The sequence below is a fragment of the Pezoporus occidentalis genome, unplaced genomic scaffold (assembly GCF_034315485.1).
Source record: "Pezoporus occidentalis ecotype Australia unplaced genomic scaffold, CSIRO_AGI_Poc_V1 ctg15, whole genome shotgun sequence".
Lineage (NCBI taxonomy): Eukaryota > Metazoa > Chordata > Aves > Psittaciformes > Psittacidae > Pezoporus > Pezoporus occidentalis.
In genome coordinates, this window is record NW_026913316.1 from 335,405 (window position 1) to 357,321 (window position 21,917).

The 21,917-nt window shown below is 39.6% G+C and overlaps 1 protein-coding gene across 2 annotated transcripts in view; it reads right to left on the reverse strand.

Annotated features, from left to right (window-relative positions):
• Positions 1–985: 985 nt before the first annotated feature.
• The window catches only part of TRIO (trio Rho guanine nucleotide exchange factor), a 241,931-nt gene continuing 220,999 nt past the window's right edge, over positions 986–21,917 (reverse strand). The window contains exons 41-57 of one of the 2 annotated variants that reach the window (XM_062610805.1): positions 21,574–21,643; positions 19,699–19,788; positions 19,001–19,093; positions 18,316–18,366; positions 18,023–18,100; positions 16,977–17,168; positions 15,865–16,042; positions 14,263–15,032; positions 10,569–10,816; positions 9,615–9,753; positions 9,263–9,290; positions 8,209–8,371; positions 7,485–7,606; positions 5,994–6,072; positions 5,144–5,344; positions 4,572–4,710; positions 986–3,548 (exon numbers count right to left, since the gene is read on the reverse strand). In XM_062610805.1, coding sequence (XP_062466789.1) covers positions 3,006–3,548; positions 4,572–4,710; positions 5,144–5,344; positions 5,994–6,072; positions 7,485–7,606; positions 8,209–8,371; positions 9,263–9,290; positions 9,615–9,753; positions 10,569–10,816; positions 14,263–15,032; positions 15,865–16,042; positions 16,977–17,168; positions 18,023–18,100; positions 18,316–18,366; positions 19,001–19,093; positions 19,699–19,788; positions 21,574–21,643 — 3,184 coding nt within the window. In that variant the 3' untranslated portion in view covers positions 986–3,005. Of the gene's footprint in view, positions 3,549–4,571; positions 4,711–5,143; positions 5,345–5,993; positions 6,073–7,484; positions 7,607–8,208; positions 8,372–9,262; positions 9,291–9,614; positions 9,754–10,568; positions 10,817–14,262; positions 15,033–15,864; positions 16,043–16,976; positions 17,169–18,022; positions 18,101–18,315; positions 18,367–19,000; positions 19,094–19,698; positions 19,789–21,573; positions 21,644–21,917 lie in introns of those variants that run through there. The other variant, XM_062610806.1, reaches the window with a different exon arrangement.

The following is a 21,917-nucleotide window of genomic DNA, read 5'->3' on the forward strand; positions in this document are numbered from 1 at the left end:
AGTGGGGTTTTAACGTTTCTTGACAATATCATGTAGTATGCTACATGCAAAGAACACTCCATTACATTTTCAGGCATCTTCTACTACTACTCAGGTTTCCACACTTACTGAAATATTTTCAGAAAGCCAGGTGCTTTTGCTGGAGGACATTGTGAGGACATCTGGCCTAAACATCCTTTGGAATATGAAGACAGAAAAAGCCCAATTATTTTTTCTCCTGTTCATAAACACATTAATAGCCCCATCTGAGAATTAATATGACTTACAGTTAAGTGACCTCTATATACACACAGAAGAAAACCAGGCTCTTCCACCTTACTCCTCAAGAGCACTACCAGGTATGTGTTAGGCCTCTGTCCATTAGGAAGACAATGCAGATTGCTTTCCTGACCATGGAAATATTATCTAGCCAGGCTTCCCACTTAACTGTTGCCCAATGATTTTCAAATTCAGCTGTGTGCAGTGGAGAACTTCTGTGCTCCCAAACCCCACTTGCAAAGTACAGACACATGCACTGACTTCATCCCTTACAGGAGGCAAAAAGTGTTTAGCTGCAAACCCCAAGTCTTTACAATGGAAAGTAACTTTTCTTCATAATGAATCTGGAATGCCTAAAAGATGTGGGAAATCTGTTCCCCCGTTTAATATTAAACCGAAATACGATCCTTTGGTCTTTAACTGGGAACATCTGGTAGAAAACTCTGCTGGTCAAAATTTACTAGCTAATAAAGACTATAATGAATTTCCACAGTTAGAGAGTTAGGCATGTTTTATATAAAAGCAATCATGACACTACAAAACAATCAACACTTAGAGAAAAGGCAAATATTATTTTGTAAGGCATGAAAGCAAGATACATCATTGCAATTTAAAATGAATTTTATGGCAATAAAATAAAGTACTTTTTTCTTTTTAAATACAGAGCCCAATTAAAACATAACCAAACCTAAACTTTCAAACTCCTTAAAGCAAGAGATCAGACAAATATGTCAAATATGTTTAATTCTTTTCAAAATAACTGATGGCAAAATAAAATATTTACATCACGTCATACTGTGTAAACATGTAACGTCACTGTACAAAGAAATATACATGCAAAATAAAGCAAAAATTTGACTAAAACAATAAAGGAAAATAATACACAAACATAGTGATATGAGGCTGGCAGGAATACACATCCAGTTCTGAAGTCAGTTGTTTTCTCTTAGAAAGTTTCTGTACAACTTTACAAAAAAGAAAAAAAAAAACCAACCCAAAAACCAAAACAAACCCAAAAATCAATCAAACAAACAAACAAAAAAGGAATAAATAGAATACAGTGGAAGCCGCAAAGCTCAAAACTAACCCAAGCTAGGTTATGGCTTAGGACCCATACATCTAACTATTGTGGGATGTCGGCTTGGTCTCTTTAAACACTGCATTTCACACAAACATAGATGACAACACACCCATATGAAGCCAGTGATGCACAAAAAACCATCTCTGCCTTTTTAAATAGCTCACGTTAATATTACTTCAATCTTAAAAACAGTTACTAAAACAATTACATTACGTGTCAGATTTTCATCTGACCACTACTTTCTGAATGTATTCTTCACCAAAGAGCACAAAATTCATTTGTTCATTTCACAGAAAGAAGTAAACACATATTTGAAAAGTCTAAAAAGCAGTAAGTGTTGAGAGTGATTTTGGGGAAGTCAGACTTTGGCATTTTGAATATAATAATAATAATAATAAATTTTAAAAAGTGTCACCCGACTTCTTAACCAGTTTGAGATCTGGGATACGAATCTCTCCCTCTCTTTTTTGAGCAAACCTTAAAACTGACTAGTCTTGACTAAATTCTATGCTAACCCTCATCTTAAACTAATAATGACAGTGTGGTACAACACACCCGCCCCTGCCCACCCAGAAACCCCAAACACACAAACAAAACCATAAAGCTCGCCGTACTAAGTATGTGCTTTTTCTATATATTTATTACAGTTACAACAGAGGTCCTCATAAATAGTTGCATAAAATGTTAAAGCCACAACATTGCACATGATATGAAAGAAAACAAAATCCCAAATGAGTGCATTTACAGTATTTCATCCTGCTGTATACTGCTTGACAATCAGGTTGGCAAAGCTGGGCACCAACCCGAAGTCCTTTTCTAAGGGGACAGTGAGTACTGACCCAAACTGAAGACCCGCACAGTGGTATACCACCATTTAGGAAGGAGAGGGGAAAAAAAAGGATAAGGGGAGAGGGGAAAAAAAAATTACAGACCGAAGGCAGGTAACAGTCTATATACAAGTAAGGCCTACATTTTATCAGAGCAAAACAATTCATTCTATTTGTATGCAAAAACTTTGAGGTTGGATGCACTTAAAAGCAGAGTCTGATCTCAGTGCACTGCTACGTGAGATACATACAGGCGAGGCAACTGGAAAGCTCTAGGACCAAGTGAAAACCAGATGTTATAAATGGAGGCCGTCTCAACGAGCAGCCATTTTGGTGAGTCTTCTCCAGGCATGGTTTCGTTTTTAACACCAGTGCTTTGAACATAGGCATTTCTTCCTTGAATAAATCTTGAAAACGGTAGTTAAGTTCACTTGCAAAATTCAACTCTGGTTTATTAAAAAAACTATTTTTATTTTTTTTTTTAATTTTTTTGCAGAAACCTGAATAAAATACTGTTACTGTATCGCTCGTGACTGCTTTTTGCAGAGTACAGTGCTATCGTCCTCCACCCCAGTGAAGTCTGCATCGCCAGTCCCCTACGCCGCCCTGCATGGGTCCCCCTGGAATGCGTTTGCACACGAACATTCGCTAGCAGTTGGTTGGCTCGGGGTTTGCTTTCCTCAAAATTCAAGTCAACAGCTGATTGGCAAAAGGAGTCCTATCTCCAGTCTGATTGATTGGCAGGAGGAGTCTATCTCCAGTTTGACTGATTGGCAGGAGGAGTCCGTCTCCAGTCTGATTGGCAGGTGAAAGAGAATGAGAGAGAACTTCAGGCAAGGTCAAACTCTTGGCAAGAGCCTGCTCTGTAAAAAGTTTTTAATGCTACGGATGGGTCGAACATCATTCTGGTGTTTTCGCCGCTCAATGAATGAAGTCAGTCTGGATATGTCAATGCTGTCAGCACTTTTGCTGTTCCCCAGCTGCAGCCATTGCTCCTGGAGGGCCAGTGCAGCCGAGGGACGCTTAGCTGGGTCATCCTGAAGTAGGAAGCATACAAAATCTTTGGCCTTCTGGCTAACTCCTTTGAAGTAGTCATCTGGGAAACTAAAGTCTAAGCGGCAAATATTCAGGCAAGTTTCCTCTACACTTTCATCCAGGAAAGGAGAGACGCCACTAAGAAGGACATATGTGAGCACTCCAATGCTCCAAACATCTGAAGTGAGGGAAACAGGATTTCCAAGAATAATTTCAGGAGCTGCAAACTCTGGGTTTCCAAGTAACTGGTGGATATAATACGTGGTATTGAGTTGGACCGCGTCTCCAAAGTCAGCCAGTTTTATTGTTGGCTTAGTGGAACTCTGGTCCACCAAAATATTTTCAGGCTAGAAAACATAAAAACAAAAGTTAAAATGTCTTTTTTTCAAGTCAGTCTAACACACATTTAATGCTCCAAAATTACTGCTTCCCAGCCAGTGCTGTCAGCTCAAGAGCATAACAAACCGCTGCAAGCTACTACCGCTGAAGGCCAGCTCCTAGGCAGTCCTAACAAGGTTTCCCCCAGATCAATGGGCAGGCAGCTTTTTACCAACTACAGTGTGCAATTAATGTGTTTTAGCTGCTAGCACTATTATGTCTGCAGGATATACAGTTCTGCCAGATAATACTGCAGATGTTTACAACAGCAGCTAGGCAAAGTTCCACAGGAACCTGTGCTTGGGAACTTAAGCTTGAAGAAGAGCAATTACACATATAGGGTGAACAAATCAACTGCTCTATTTGCTTTATGACAGAGAGACAACAAACCCCTTGCATTTTAAGACTGGAAGAAAAGAAAAAGTGTAAATAAGTTTTTAATTAATATTCACACTAAGATCATCTTATATAGATTTTCCTAGTAGAATGTATAAAATCCTTGTGGATCCAGTAAAACTCAAAAGGGTAGAACAGAGGCCCAAAAAGGTACCATTCACATAGTTATTACAACCCTTAAAATGCAAAGATGTGAAACAGATTTGCAGGAACAGAGGAAAGAGCACTCTCTCACAACAAACTCTGTGCTTCTTGAGAAAGAAATGGATTTCTGCTGCAAACTTCTCCGAAAGCAAGCAAGCAAGCAAATAAATAAATAAAAATCAAACAAAACAGTTCCTGTCAGCAATTATTTCTAGCACAAAGGACTACCCAGGGCCAGCAAGCTTTATGGAGAAAGCACAGGGAACTCGAAGATTTTGCTTTGTGGACTATGAGAGATCTAATGCATTTGGGGCTGGAGGCCTGACCCATACCATTCCACACAGTATCAAAGCAATTCACAGTTCTGTGTTCTCAGCTGCAAGTTTCCTAGAAGAGGGAGGGTTCTATGCCTGGAATAACACGCACTGCCAGGAATTCCATTCAGTGCTCACCTTTAGGTCCAAATGTACTATTCTGCAGTTGTGAAGATACTGCACAGCTTCCAGAATCTCTCCCAGGTAGAGTCTGATCTTCCCTTCTGTGAGGTTTCCCCATCGCACGATGTAGTCTAGAAGGCGACCCTGGTCAGCCCTATTGGAATGACAAGGATTGTATCTTGGATTAATCCATCTATGAGAACGGAAGGAAAAAACTAACAGACCACAGACTACAGGAATAACTGTAGCCTGCAGCACCTAGAAGACAGAGGTCTAGGGTATGAAGAGGAGATTTGATATAAAGCTAGGAGATCACAGCATTCCTAATTCATTTGTACAACCAACTGATATTAAAAACTTCCTGGAGAGTCAGACTAAGATAATCATCTACATATCAGTTTAATATCTCACCTTGTTTCTTTCTGAGTATTAAACTTTAACAGCAGCATTAGAAAACTGTAACATTTTACTTAAGTATTTTCAAACTTCTAGAAAATCTTAAAGTTCCTCATATAAAAACCACTACAAATGCCCCAGAAAGTCAGCTTAGAGATTGCATTTTATGGATAATGTTAGAGTCCACACACATTTCTAACACTAGTATGTAGCTGGTGGAGGTCTCAAAGGTATCAAGAAGGCCAATGAGCTGGGGATGCTGGAGATTCTGCATGACTCCAAGTTCATGGGTAACCTGGTCTCGCTTCATCAACTTCTTATTCACAAACTTAGTGGCTACTGCTCGCTTGGTTCCCTTCTGGTCACACTTCTTAACAACAGAAAATCTGCCCCTGGAATACAATATTGAAAGGAAAGAATTAACCGAGAGATGCATTAAGGATGTATTTTTACCTTGAAAGATATTCTCAGAGAAATCTGATTTTAGATCTGTAATAAGCTATCCTCACAGAGCAGTTTCTGGACACAAACCAGTTTTCAGTGCATGCATCTTCTACAAAATGTGTCTGCATAAACAATTATCTCCTGATATTTGTTTCATCACATTTGCAGTGACATCAAGTCTGAGTGTTAAGCGGCTTTTCAAAAGTCATTATTAAATTGGACAAATGTATATTTTACAGGACTTCTCTGGCTCATTTTCAGACTTTTGCTGCCTGTAATTTTCATACCCTAAATAAAAAGGCTTAGGAGAGCTTCACTACAGAAGCAGCATCAGTCAATTTAAGGCATGCTTAAAAAAATAACAAACAAAAAACCAAGCCCTTAATCTAGGACACCACTTCAGCCTAAACACTTTCTGTTTACGCAGTGCCATCTAGTGCTAGTAGAATTTTTGCTTCCTCATTTCTATTTAATCGAATGTATTTCTGGGTTTTTAGGCTCATACGAGAAGTATTTTTCAAAGAGAATTTAATTTTTTTGACAGAGAAGTTACTATTTTGACATAGACGGCCTTGGAGATCAGCATACAGAACACACCTGCCAAGCTCAGCCACTTCACTGTAGAGGGAATCAAAGTTGTCTTTCCAGATTACCATGATCCCATCACTTCCAGGACCTACAAAAAAAGAGAACGATAGTGTAGCCAAGATTGAATAAACTCAGACCATCCTCACAACTAACTTTTTGTCAATATAGGCAATGTATTGTTTCAGATGTTTGCAGAAGGAGAAATATTTGGACTTCAGTTTGCTAATACGTTTCAGGAAGAATTTACCTCATTCAAACTACTGGCCCCTACCATCTTCCTTTTGAAGCAGAGTATGTCCACACTGAAAAGCAACTCATGGCCTCAGACTGCCCATCCTCTTGCAGCTCAGAAAGAAAATTACTTCTGTAATCAACTAATTCATTCATTGTTTATAAAGACTACTACAGCAACAGAAGGTAAAGAGTACTACTTTTTGCACAGGACAATGCACAAGAATTGACTACAATCAAATGGCAAGTCCTTCAAGTCTGAAGGACTGAAAAAGACTTCGTAGTTTGATCTTGAAAACCCACTTCATGCTACAGCCTTGGAGCTTCCATTATGCTCTTATGGACTGGGCCAATGAAGGGTGGGATGTCCTCAGAAGAACTGGGGCCAGTGCTTCTTTGTACAAGTATTGGTAGAGCTGAGTAAAAGGGCTAGGAAAATACAACTGCCTGTCTTTTGGAGTCCAGTTGCAGAGTAACTAAGAGATACTAATTCTGGTTTAGTTTTGATTGAAAAGTGAACACTTTTGAAGAAGATCAGTAAGACCAAGAACTGTTGCTGAAAGATAGTAGTTTAGTCTACAAGACTTCTGTGACTCTGATTCTGGCCTAATCACAGTTTTGGGCTTCTGTATTGGTGTAGGAAGGACAGCCATTACACTAGATCCCTAAAGTACATGGTTTCACACTGATTCTTGTTCATCAAGAGCTTTTTACTCCCCTGACTAGAAAGTTTCCTTGGCTGAGATACCTTCAGTGGAATCACCCCATCCTGTTAATCTGCATTAAGACACAGGGTGGCAGCAAGGCAAACTGGATTACACACCAAAGCAGCATGGCCAATGCAAATTCTATAGTGGAACTAATTCAGGTGAAGTAGGAACTGTCTGTACAAGCATGAGTAACCTTGGCAAGCTGGAAGAAACAGCAAAAAGAATAGGTATCTTACATTATGTCTCATTACCAATAATATACCTACCACTGGGGAAACAAAAAGAGTGATTAGTGTATCAGCTACCTGAACTCCACCCACCAAAAGCTCTACTTTCCAGGAAATATTGTAGGCATCTTGTCTGTATGAACCTCTAATTAGTTACATCCTAAAAGTGCTCCTGTTCCTTCTGAAACAAGCAACATGTCACAGGTAAAAAGGTTTGTTATAATATTCCTTTAACAGTGATGCTTAAGAGCTGGGGTTTTCTGTTTCCTGTACTATGGATACCCCATAAGAAAAAAACCCAAAGATTAAAAAGAAGCAAGAAACATGCCTACCTAAAACTCGTAGACTGGCAGAAGACGAAACTGAACCCATATCGTTTGCAGCTATACATGTATAGATACCATCGTCTTCTGCAGTGACGCCAATGATTTTCAGTGAAGCCTCTCCTAAGTCACTGGGAAACACAATGGCATCCATTAACTTTATATTCATTTTACAGACCTTAAGGTATAGACAAATTTAGATTGACACTGTTAATATTTCTTATTTTCAAGCCCCTATCTCTCTTTGGACAAACAAAATATGTTGATTTCTGTGTTTCAACAATGAAGACACTGACACTGCCACATCAGCAGGAATCACAGGCTTTCCTCTACAAAATAATGTAGAGTGATCTTCCTCAAAAATGATGGTAAGCTACTAATAGAAATAAGGAACTGACAGGATGACATTTCACAGCACTGGCATGTGACAGCATACTGTTCTGGTTCAACTGGTAGGTCAGTGTGACAGAACCACAATGGCTTCTGCGATAGCTAATCAGACATATCAGCTGGATTTTCTTTTGTTTTTAAAGATCAACAGAATATGACATTTGGGTATGCCAGCCATACACAGAAGTTACACAACATTTCCAGAAAATCTCAGCTGCAAAATATTTCCGAGGGCAACCGTATCTTTATGCCTCAAAGCCAAAAGCTATCCTGAACCAAGAATGCAAAAGGAGTATAAAACAGCTTCAACAGTTCCTGTTGAACGTTACACAGATTACTGTACCTGTACGAAATGCTGTGATGACCGTCATTGCTCAGTGTGTTATGATCAGGACCTTTCCAAGTAACTGAAGCCTTGGGGCGACCACAGACTTTACACCTAAGCACGATGGTCTCTCCTGTCTCACATGTTACCTCACTCAATGGTATTATAAACTCCGGGGGAACTAGAAAAATAAAATGAATGGTATTAGGTCAACTGAAGTTAATAAATTTGCTTTTCTATTCCTTTCACTCTCTTGTTTCTATTACACAAAGCAGTACAGTACTTTAGATTTCCAAGGTGTATCTATCCCTCTACCCTTGGAACACACATATGGTTTGCTGGGGTTCTGCAGGGCTGGCAAAGTGTTCTCCACGTGAACTTGGACACAACACTACTGCTATGCCACGGATAAACCTGAAGCTTACTGTGATGAACCAAACACCCTTTGTGTGGCAAGCTGAGGAAACCTTTGAGTGAAAAATATTTAAGGATATGCTCAACTATATTTATATCTTTAGGCTATCATTATATCCAGCTAAGCTTGCAAAAGGGAACACAAAACACCTCACTCATCCAATGACACATGGTAGCGGTTTCCCTTTTTTACAGGAGGAGCTCAAGAAATTTGGCTCTGTGCATTAAGACAAAAACTCAGTTTGGCTGTGACTCCAGAAGGCCACTATCTTTGTCCTGATTAACCTCTGCACTGGAGAGGTCCTGAATATTCCCTACGGGGTAAGGTTAAAACTGAAGCAGCTCCAACTCCTGGCCTTGTTATTTTGCAAACTCAGCAAGTCCCAACTTCCATACAATCTCCATATATAACACAGCATATGGTCCTTGTGTTTTATGTTGTTTTGGACTTGTGACCAAAAATGTGTTCCTTCCATCTTAAAAAATAAGCATGAGTTAATTGCATTAACTGTCTCACTCATCCAGAAAGGGCCTATATATATTTTGATAAAAACCACTCAGTTCCCAACAAAATTCATATCAAGCAAATTTAAACATAGAGAATAATGTTTTAATCAAATTATATTTATTACAACTTTTAAAAGTTAAAGCAACTTACCATCATAAATGTAATTGGGGTTGAGAAGCTAGAAAGGAGAAATTAAAAGAATTAATGTCCTGATAACCTTATAACAACTTAAAGAATGGTAGAAAACAATGCACAGTGATGGGTTGAAGTTACTGTGCCCACAAAGATCCAAGAAACATCTGAATACCAGAATTTCTGCACACTCTATTCTTTCTGCAGTATCCTTATGCTATATCATGCTTGCAGGCTCAAAGATTCTATCTTCCTGTTTCCAAACCACTGTTGCCTACAGTTCCTTCATGGGAAATTCTGACAGAAGCTACTTCTAAAGATATCCCAACACAACTTCTTTTGGAAATGACTACATTTTTATAAGACTTACCTTTACAGAAACCTTGTTGGCAAGTCCTTCTCGGGATTTGCGGTAACCGTTTTCTAGCTTGCCTTCCCTTTTGCCGTCTTTATCTTTTTTCTCAGATTTTTTCCTTAAACGGAGTGCTGTGTGCCAAGACGTTGACTTCCTGAACACAAAATATTAAACTTTTATGATTTTTTTCAACTCTAGTTTATGTGCTATACTCTCTAGTTTCAAATGGAATTGGAAAAGTATGTCAAAATGTTACCTCACTGTCTTTAAGTATATTGAAATGGAATACATGAATTATTCTGTAAGACATGCAACCCATAGTTAAAATTGTAAGCAAGCTAGGAAGATTAGTCTGTAGTTCAGTATTTCTTGAAAGACTGAACTCTTGCCAAGAAATACCATTTCTTGCTCAAATGGCAAACTTTCTGTGTGAAAATATAAACTCAATCAAACTAAGCAATGATCTGTATGAAATCCCTTTATATAAAACTTAAGTGCTAAGAACTCTGACATAATTTCTCCCATTGCAGATCTGAGAGACATCTTTCTAGCACCACCTGTCATTTTCAATAGATTTGTAGCTCAAAGCAGAGATCTAGGAACTCTAAAATTCATTTCACTTGGAACAAACATGCCCTGACTGTCTTCCTAAACAAAGGTGTCTAGCCTAATAACTCATTCTATTAAACAAACCAGAAAAATTTGCTGCTCTTAGATCATGTATTCTTTCACCATCTTTTCCCAGAAGACTGCACTACTACAGCTTTTTCATAAAGATCATGTGCTTCTGGGCCCTTTCTTACTTGCCTGTATTAGAAGTTCGCTAAGGGACCTCTCAAGTACTCATTCTGCTTGATGTTCATTTATTTCTCAAAGATCACATCAACTTTTGACTTAAAAGGTTCAAAGCCTTGTCTGAATGGGAAGTTTTTCTTCTCCCGCCCTTTCTCCACACACCCAGGCACTCACTTGATGGTTCCATCAGGGTTGTCAATGATGACTGCACTGGTATGCCCCAAGACATAGCCGGGAATCCAGCCCTCGGCTGCAGGGCACTGATCAGTGGCGGCTCTGAACACCAAAAACATGTTCTGTTGGTTGCTGGCTAGAATCTGCACGACCTCTCCTTGGTAGACATTTATCTCATCCTCCTTCACTGCCGTGTAATCGTGTGTCACCAGCATGGTGGAGATATTGCTACTGCTGCTACTTTCACTCTTCAAGTGTCAATTGGAAGCAGAAAGAAAGAGAGGGGGAAAAAAAAGAATCAAATTTAAAGTTCATGGAGAAGACATGCTGTTCTTGGCCTGCTACATTACCTGCATAGTCCACATAACAAGCTGCAGTCAAAGAAAAGATTTGTGATTTCTCTTTTAAAGCCTCCTCCATCTATTTATCTTGCGCAAATTAGTTTGAACTTTGAATACCTTCATGTACAGCTGCTGCATTTGCTTTTACTCAGGATTACTTCCTTTAACCGCGAGTCAGTTTATACATAGATCTCTTCCTTTCAAGATCAGGCACCAAACCTCACATCTTTATCAGGCAACAGAACTATAGCACAGAATGTAGGACAGTTTTTCATGGTCTTAGAGGTACAGCTTCAAAATCATAGTCATTACCTCATAAACACTGTAAATTCCAATGACAAAAAATACACCTAGTCTTTCCTAGCACCTATTCCCTAAAGTTATTTCCTTCCTGAAAGAACTTAAAACCAAAATGGATGGCCTATTAATGATGTGGCATGAGGTATGTATGTGTGCGTGCACCTGTCTTTTGTCTTTGTTCTTATTTCAAACTGTGTCAGATCACTACTAATGAGGGCTCACTACTGCCTAGTAGTAGCTGAGTTGAAGATGGGTATCAGTACCCAGCTGTAGCTGGAAACTACTATCACTTACATAACATAACCACATGTTAGCACCACACACGTGCTAATAGTGAGTGGAAAGCTTGGCACAGAGGATTAAATACAGAATTCTCAAAACTATCAAATATTTCTCCCCTCAAGATTGAGGAGATGCAGCAGGAGTCAGTGGACGGCATGGTAGACTGGGAACCCTGAAAACCAAGTTCTCTTCCAATCTGCTAATGGCCTTGAACAGGCCACTCCATCTCTCAGTGCCTGTGCTTCCCCATGAGCTTTGGCTCATGTGCTTTGGCTGAGAAACCAAGACATTTGGAAAGCAACAGTCTCAGAATATTCATTCATAGCACACTCAGTACATTGATGCTGGGGTTTCCAGTGAGTCTGTACATTTTATTCTAGCTAGACTATTTTATTCAAGTGGGTGATTCAAGTCTATCCTTTTTTCCGCTGTTGGGATGATGAAGCAAATGCTACCACAGAGTGAAAGATCTCATCCTGAATTGTATTTTTACTAAAGGGTATTTATGTCAATTCCAGATGCTGTATTTCCAGTGAGAAAACTCACTCTGTCTGGCTTACAAGACTTTCTGCATGGTCTTTTGTGTCAGCAAGCCCCTTCCATGACTCAAGGCAAACCAGGAACTGTAGAACCAAAAAGCCAGTCTCATTTTCAGTCATTGTTTAAATTAAGGTTATAACTTGCTAGATTCTTTTAGCTACAACTCTATTCAGAGAAAGCTGCTTTTCTTGAAACTCATTCTTTTAGATTTAGCATGCAGCAGAATTTGTATAACTGCAGGACTGACCTTCCTGTCACATAACACTTCTTTTTAATAGTTAAGTCTTGAAGGGTCATATTAAACTCTGGATATTTCTTAGTTTCAACAAGGACAGCAAAATTTGTTAAATAAACAAGTGTTTGGTAACTACTAAATGTCAAATGTTCTTGTGAATGTGCTTATATGTGAATTTATTCTCACCACAGAAAGATAGCCTTTCTGTTTGCCTTGCAAGGAAGTAATTAGTTTATGTTTTTCTGCTGCAAGTTCTGCTGGTCATCACTGACCTCAATTATGGGATTAGAGTATTTGGAACCAAAATCTAAAAATATCCCTCCCATATTCCTGAAACACTAGCAAAATCAGTTCCTTTTTCTTCTTCTTAGAAGTTACTTATCCTAAGCAACCAACCTCAACCATATGTGCATGTAAATACACATATACAAATGGTTAAGTCAAAATAAAACCTCAGAACCCATTTTCCCTGTCTTGTTGAATGTGGTATGAAATCCTGCTAAAGCATGGCATAGAAATGAGGTTATACGTGAAGAATTATGACCCACCTCAATCACCAAACTAAAAGAAACATAGCTATGAAGCAGAAGGCATGCAGTGCCATCCTGTCTCTCCCTCTCTCTTTTTTTTTTCTTAATGGAATGACATCAGTTAATACTATGCAAGACTTCTCTGAATATAAAGAGCATCACCATCTTGATACTACGTACTGTGCAGTAACTGCAAAATATTCAGGTTACCCCAGATATTATATCATCACATTTTACTAGACTGAGGATAAACACCGGACAGAGCTAAATCAAATCAAAAGCTGAAGGAAGATCAGGATAAAAAATACGTTATATGCAAAGCATAATTTTTTTTTCTGTAGCTGTTATAAAAGTGTAAGAACTAAGAAGTCAAGAAAGCTCTCTGTGTTAAACAGTTCTACAGAGAAATGCATGCATTTACAAAAGGTCTGGCAAGTTAGGTGCAAAATTGGTACTGCATACTATTGGTGAGAGAGTGGAAGAACAAACATTCCTGAACACAACACTTAGTGAGAGAACAATCAAATGTGAGTTTAAAGGGAATGGCACCATAGCCTGACTACCCCATCCACGGCAAGTGCCCTGAAAGTTTTGCTTTATAGTTGCACTTGCCCTTGTGATTGCTGTGTTGCTCTTCCTGGTGGACGTTATTACAGAGAATGTGGATTCTGTTGACACGCCAGCTGTCCACACAAACGCACCAAGTGCATACTAAAGATTGAAACTCCAGATGCCCTAAACCAGTTCTTCTTACAATGCAGAACAGTGGAGCCACTATTTGTTTTGGTTGTAGTAGAAGGAGGATTATTTTAGCTAAGTTTTGTTGGCCTATTTTGAGTGGTTTGCAGGAAGCTTCCTTGATCCAACACAGGACTTAAAAAGAGAATGTTGCACATCAGCTAAGGCTGAGGAGGGGTGGGGGAAATAAAAATATGAAAGATAAAACCAAGCAGCCCAGGGAACGTACTGTAGATGTCTCCACGAAGTTAAAACTCAACAGGACAATGGTGGCGGATTTGTGCGTGAAAGGGAAAAAAGCCCCAAGGCAATCTGCCAAAATCCTGAAGTCAGATTTAAGCGCTGGCCGCAATGCATACCCCAAGGTGCTCTGGCTGCCACGCTTCAGCATGTTAATTATGTGCCTTCAAATTAGAGACAAAAAAAGCAAGGAGAGCAAGTTAGTAAAGTATCAGCCTAGTGATCTATGTTTTCAGCAGAGGCAGAAATTGCATCTATTGTTAGCAGTCGCTTTTGTGTCTGTGTACATACCCACGTTTGTATGTATACATACACAGAGAGGTAGGCAATTTTGTTCTTTTAATGTGCAGAAGATATTCAAACAGTTGATTATTTCAGAGTAGTACAGCACCGGAGAGCCAGAAGTTAGTATGGAGGGTGATGGTAACGCACAGAAAGCACGGGAAGGTTTTAGAAGAGCTTGCAGGACAGAGGTGCTCCGCTCTTACCCCATTACTCTGGGTGGAGTGAACTGACTGCTCGCTGGTCGAGGAGCATGTGCTCATGCGGTCTGTGTCCTTGCTGTGTGAAGAGTGGCGGTGAACCTGCCGCTGGAGGGAGTCATTGTCCCCAGGGAAAGTGAAGGAGCCAGGGCGGCTGGCAGGGGATGCTGGGATGGAGCTCCAAAAGGAGCCCTTCTGCAGGGGGCTGCTGGGTGGAAAGGTTTCTTTGCCAAAAGGAGAAGGGAAAGTCGTGGAGAGAGGAGAGTTCATTGGTGAGATGGCTCCTGGCCTTGGCTTCCCAAGCGTCAGTGATCCTATGCTGTTTCTTGATCGACTGTCCTCTGAGCTTCCACGTAAGTCTTTCTGGGCTCCGTCAGATGAGCCAGAAATGTTTCCCGCTGTCTTCCTGGAACTTTCAATAACTTTCATCTTGGGAATCTGCTCAGCGTCTTTCTGAGGACCATCCAGTTCTGCATGGGGAGGGTGCCTGTCTGGCTGGCTCAGACCAGTTTCTAAGGAGGTGTTGTAGTGTGGCAGGGAGAGATTGTGAATGGACATACCTGACATCTTGTCTGCCTCTGCTTGGGCCGAGGCTGCAGAGGAGACCAGGACTGGGGAATGGTGTCTGACAGGCTGGGGGATCCGGGATGGCCGGCTACGGCTGGAGCTGGGGATGCCACTACAGCTGCTGGGGCCGCTGCTGTTAGCACTGCTGCCGCCGCTGCCACCTCCACCACTGCTGTGGTTCCTCTGGTACTCGATTGGGGATGTCAAGGCTGCAGTGGGGGTGGGAGGGAACGTGATCAGGGAAAGAAGGGCAGGAAAGGGAACAGGAACAGTTTAAAACAGACATGTTTACTGGCAGAAGGGGAGTGCTGTTAAACCAAGACAAATTTCCTTAGCAATGCTGGTCATGCCACAGACCTCAAGTCACTTTTCTACATCACAACCTTCATGACCTGTTCTTTTAAAGGTAAAAAATCTGAAACCAGGGAGAAATGTCTTCCTCTAGGATCACATTGTCAGTCAGCAGCTAAGTTGGGAAAAAACAGGTGTGACTCCAAATTCTCAGCTTGTTGTTCCACCCATTACAACTCTTTAAAAACAATCTACATTGGGGCAACAACTGATGGATACAAAAATACAGCAAGAAACTTCTGGTATCACAGCAGACATGATCATCTTCTACTTTTCTCCCACAGAATCTGAATGTTGTTGCCACAGTATGACACAACAATGGATACCAAAATAACACAAACAAAACATTCAGACTAGATGCTTAAAATTCCACTTGGGTTTAGCCTTTAAAGGCTTGTATTTGCTTAAAAGAAGCACACAAGCTCTCCACCTCAATGGATGATGCCAATCTTGACTCACTCCTACAAAACATTCGGAAAATTTCTCCAAGAGAACACCATGTAAATGCAGACTACCATTCTTATAATAAATGCTATCATCTGTTCCAAAGCAGAAATGCAGCCCATATCCCCCAACTGTTCTGTATTAGCTCAGGAAAAAGGAAACTTGTGAAACATTCCAAAGCCAAGAAATAACAGATGAGAGAAAAGTCGTTCAATTATGAACTTTTGGTGAAAAGAAAGCATTTACCATTTAAAAAGTTGCGCTGGTTTTCCAAAATTTGGTTAATTTCATGGATCCATAACTGGCGGACTCCTGGACTAGCAGAATGCAAAATAAAGGTCTCCGTGACATCGCCCATTCTTGATGTTAGTGCAAATTTACATGGATCGCTGTCCACATTTTCCTCCAGGGAAAGGCAACTCACCTTCATGGAAAAAAAAGAATTTACTTCATGTATTTTATGAGAAACATACCTCTACAATATCTTACTTATGAGCTCAGAGTCAGATCTTCAAATGGCAACTACTCTTTTCTTTCAGTAAAATAATACCGTGAAATGAAGGATTACATTAAACTAAGGGTTAGTGTACATCTTACTGAAACACTATGCCTGAACAATCTTCATCAGGTCACTATGGCCCAATGTTCTCCACTGTCTTTCGCTCTCTCTATGTGTTATTTAAAATGCTGATTTTGCTATGGAGCTTTACCACTGGCCCATGCCAAAGGTTTCTACTGCAGATACAGCAATGCCTTGAACAGGCTGTTCAGCCAGCACTAAACAGGGTGCTCAGCTGGCAGCAGTAGCACTGAGGTGAATTAAGAGAAGCACAGTCCACCCAAAACACTTCATGAGGAGGGCTGATTGGCCCTAGTACTACTAGTCTTTGTTTCAGGGAAAGCTTGAGGTGGAGGTAAATGCTTTTTGTTTGAGGAAGAACTGACATGTCTAAGAAGGTAACACTACTTATGTTACGTACACATTTGGCCCAATTTCAGCCAAAACTCAAAAGGAGGAATATGTAAAGAGTTACCTTTATTTGCGATGACTTTGCAATGTGGTGTATAGACAGCACAGAGCTGGAGACTAAACTCTCTGTGAAAGCTTGTCCAGCTTTGTACAGGAATATCTGTTTCGGTATGCTTCACCTGGGAAGCATCAGAATACTGGGATCCAAAGACTTCCATTTATCATCAGAGTGAGCACAAATTCGGTAGGATATAATTTCAAGAAATGATGGACACCTCTCTGTGCTTTATGATTGCGCATCTAGATGTCACTAGTGACATCTCACTGAACCAGTGTTCCCTTAGTGGAGTTTGTGCAGAGGACAAAAAGACTCACACACAACAGTTACCTTGATACTGTTTTTAAACAAGAATCCGGGCATGGAGAAACCTTTCTTTTTATCCAGCAGCTCACTGAAAATGACAATCTGCTCGAACAGGAAGACCCGTCTCTCCTTGCAGCGTGGCAGAAGTCCTGTGTCCTGGTCTGTAACCAAGAATGTGTCCTGGAGCAGGAGCTTACCCTGGGCTACAATTTTACCCTAAACACAGAGGCAACCAGAAACACATTTAGTGCAGTTCTTAATTTCTTTCCCCAACCAACCTTTTTGAGCAGATGCTCATGCTGAGATAGCTTTGTACATTTCCCAATTTCTTGAGTGTTACTGACCATTACATATTCATTGCTCCTCCTACCACAAGATATTCTTGTGCCCTTCCTCAAAAAAAAAATAAAAATCCATCATCAAGGAAAAAAAAAATCCACTTCACCACTCTACCCTTTCCAATTCAAACTGCAGTTGGAGGCTTGTAACACTAAGGCTTTCATCTCTCTTTTCTCAACAACTCCCACAGTAACTCCTATGTTCTTCCAGTGTCTTCCAGGGTGCCGAAAAGAGGAAGAATTCAAGTTTATACTTGCATCACAGAGCAGAAAGGGCTTTGAAACTAGAACATGTGACTATAGTCTGGCTGATGCATACTGCTTTGACAGCTAATTTCCATCTCTTCTAGACTTGGCAAAACAAGGAGAAAGGCTATAGTTGCCTCAGGTGCTTTACTGACCTTAGTAACTCCTCCTTTGTCTACATCACTGAAGTCTGGTCTGCTCACTTGCTGGTAACTGATTACTTCACTATTTTGCAAGTCATTAGTCAATAAGGGAACGGTAATGCTAGATTTTGTAGAGGGACTTACCTAGTGTAACTGACACAACAGGTAAAGTTTCCCAGGAAAAAGTCCCTGGCAGGGCTAAGACTTGATTGTTTGCTTACTGCTTTTTGCCCCAGGTAACCAGATAGTGATGGAGCATCCTATTTCACTTCTCCCAACAACAGTAATCAATAATTTCTGAAGAACCTGACAAGAACTCAAAGCAAAATCCTAGCCAACTTACATCAAATCCTTGCAGGCGGCCAACATTCATCATGTCATTACACCGTTTTGGTACTATACACATGACCTCTACAGCTCTCTGTTCAAGACAAATAAAAAGTCAAAACTTTATTTTCCAAATGAGTTAGCAGCATAAAATAGTTTCATTTGCTATGGTTGCTTTAGAAGAGAAATGTGAAAAGTAAACACTTAGAATCACATTCTCAAGAAGATCGGAAAGGAAAGTGACTGTCAAAACAAGAGAAGTTCAAAGTAGAGTATTCAAATCACTAACAGAAAATATGTCAAAAGTACCTCTAGTTCTGTTGTGTCAAGATTAGCTTTTTTAGAATACTTGAGGAAGTCCTGAAAAAGGAAAAACAAATGAACAAACAATAATATGAGCACTTTTCTCATTAATCAGAAGAGAGAAAGCTTAGAAAATCTGAATTTGCTATCTTTTGTCAGAGAATGACAGTCTGCAGAAGACAAAAAGAAATATTTTCTTTTTAAAGTTTCTTGCTGTTTTTTGCTATTTTTTTGAGATTTATTCATTGTTTTGATTTATCTCATACAACAACGTGCTAAAGCAATGACCTCTGTGATATACAGGATTGCTCTTCAGTAAGCATTTACATGACATTAAAATGGTTGCAGAAGTAGATGGAAAAGTTGGGATGAACCCCAACAACTCATATTATATTTACATCTGAAAACAGCTGGGAGGTCCCTCTCCCCTTCATATGACATTGGTACAAATTCTAAACACTTCCATGTCACTGGCTTGAGGTCATTGGTCTTTTAACAGTTAAAAAAAAAAAAAAGCAAAATTCTGCCCAAGCTGTTTACTGCATTTTTTATATTTAAATATAAAATAATCACATGACATTGCTTACAAATCTGGGGTCTGCAGGAAGGTGGAAAAACATCAGCAATATTTAAAAAAGAAAGCATATCTGTTAACACATATATTAAATCATTCACCTCAACATCACTTTACCTTTAGTAACAGCTGGTATTTCATAATTCTCTGCACAGGTTTTATTAGCAAGTCCGTGAGCTGAAGTCTGTGGCCCAGGCGCTGCTTTAGATCCTGAGGGTTGCAAAACAAACATGTTTTGTTTGTTCAGTTAGAAACAACTTTGTTTTGTTGAGATAGAAACACAGCAGGATATATCACTATTAATGGCTGACAGAAGAAACTGGCAAAACTCAGAGCAGAATTTAATCTTCAGCTAGCAAAAGCTGCAGTCCTTCCCCTTATCAGCTTTGTTTCCAAAGTATTCCCCTTTCCAAGCACCTTCCATGTCTTTTGTGAAAAACTATGGTGAAACGTAATTTTTCAGTCACAGGTTTTAATATAGTCTATTTTTGACAGTAATCTTTGCTTGTCCAGAATTACCACCGTGAACTGCCTGGGCTAGGGCTTGTAAAGGTGAGACTACTGATAAGTATCTTCTACCTAACTTTAGTTTCTTCCTGTAGAGATGAACCCATCTCTAGCAGGTAGAGATTAACCCATCTGTATCAGACTTGAGAAATCAGAACAGAAATGGCAGGGAATTGTAATTTAAAACAGGAACAATGATTTGCACTGCCTTTTTTCTTTGGTTGTTTCTGTTTTGGTCAACAGATCTGGTAACACTTATGATTTGTACACACCCTCCACCTTACATATGTTCTCTCTCAGGAACTTACCTCAAAAAACGTATCAATGTATTCTGAGACAATGTGCTCAGACTTTGGTTTGTTTTGGCAGTAAACTATGTACATGTGCAACCTTCTCTCCTAAAGGAACAAAGATACAGAGTGATACATTATCATCAAGAACAAAAATCATGCCAGATTGAAATGGAGTATTATTTTAAGAAGTACAGCTGCTCAGAAGCATGAACTTAAAAAGGTCCTTTTGAGGACAAGAAGCAGCTACATATGCAGAAACTACAGATTTAAAACTCATTTATTTGGGAATATCATTATGATTTTAGAAAGGCAACACAAGTGAAAAATTGCCACAGCTATAAATACTCCTGAACAACAGGTGTTGAGAGATGATAGCTCAGCAGGTCCCACAATAAAATTAAATATGAAAATTGTTTTCTTCTAGCAAAAGCAATGGATGGAGCATTTGAAATAGAATATTTTTATTTAATTTAAATAATATGATTATTATTCTGATATATTAGAATAATGACCCCTTCCTGTTTAGCTGTACAGAGTAGTTAGGAGAAACCTCTCAAGTTTTGTACTTAGTATTAGCTGTCCTACTGGAGTTTGAGTGGGGATGTAGGTAACGTAGCCTGGAAATGGTGGCACTAGCATTTTTAAACTTTGATTCTATATTTTGTGCACGTCATTTTAACGCCAAAGCAACAAAGAAAAAGGAGAGAGCATAACCTCAGCTTTTAAGATTCATTCTTGATTACTGACGTCACTGGTTAAGAAACACAGACATGCCAGATGTGTCTATTACCTACTGTAAAATCTTTCTTGCTGTTTTGCTAGGATTGGTTTATAGAATCATAGAATAGTTAGGGTTGGAGAGGACCTTAAGATCATCCAGTTCCAACTCCCCTGCCATGGGCAGGGACACCTCACACAAAACCAGGTCACGCAAAAACCATGTTTGCTGTTAGAGGCTTTGGTGCTCAGAGACCTATGAAGTACTGACCAGTGAAAGACAAATGAAAAGCAAAAAAGGAAGAAGTAGATGGAGACTGAAAAGGACACAGAACATGGATTAAGAGCAGGAACTAAATTGTCATGTTCTAGCTGATAGTCAGGGTTTTGCTAGAGGATGTTGTAATAGCATCACAGCTTGCCTTTCCATCTGGAGTGGTAACGGTGCCTTTCAAAGATAACTCAGTTGCAAATATACCAGGAGAAAGTAAAACAACAATCGAAACCAGAGAGAGCTACTTCCTCCAGGTTTACCATTTTACCAGTGCCAGAGTTCTCCCTTCTCCTTGTGCCTGTTTTTTAATAAACCCTCAGAAATGAAACAGCTCATTCCTCATCATTAGTCCAGGAATTAGGCTTCCAATGTTACTGTTCCATTAATATTTGGTTCTATGCTCTTTTGGTACTTTGGTATCGACTTCAAACACAGACCACAGGGAAAATCTGAAACCTGTTAAATTTGTTTTAATCCAGTCTGTCTTCAGTCTTTGTACACTTGTGCAAATGATCATATATAGCAGGCAAGTTTCCCTTCTGATCTCTTGCCTGATCTGGAGTACCTTGAGACCTCATCTCAAACAGATATTAAACTGTTTTTATACAGAGAGACACGAAAATGATTGATTAGTGGCATGTCTGATGTATTCTCAATTTTGATATCTAGGTTTTAGACAACTAGTTCACCTGATTCCCTTTCAAAGTGTTATAGTATCTGCATGTATCATGTGGTCATTCCTGTTAATAAATGAAAAGTGGAAAAACAGGGACTCATATAAAGCTATAAAGGGTCCTCTGTTTCACTAAAATTAAACATCATGAATTTCTGGCACTCCCAGTTCCTTCCCCAGGTGAAGAGGGAGGAATCTCACCCACTACTGTGGCGTTTGCACTTACATGCTTAACAAACAGCGATCCCAGTTTTTCTGGATCTTCAAGGCACTTCTCCAGCTCTCCTAAAAAGAAGCTGAACATAAATAGAATAAGTACTTGTTTCTGATAGCACACACTATAGCAACAGGTCACTAATTGCAAGGCGAAGTGGTCTTACTGCAAGATCCACTTTGCGTCCCCTAGCAGCAGCTTTGGATATTAATGTATGGCCAAAATGACAATATTAATGGTGTAATATTTCAATATAGATTACCAAAGGAACACACTAAATCCATACCAAGATGAAAAAATGGTGTTCATTAATAGAATTCTTTAATTTCATCTATTGATTGAAACTTTTCTCCTTC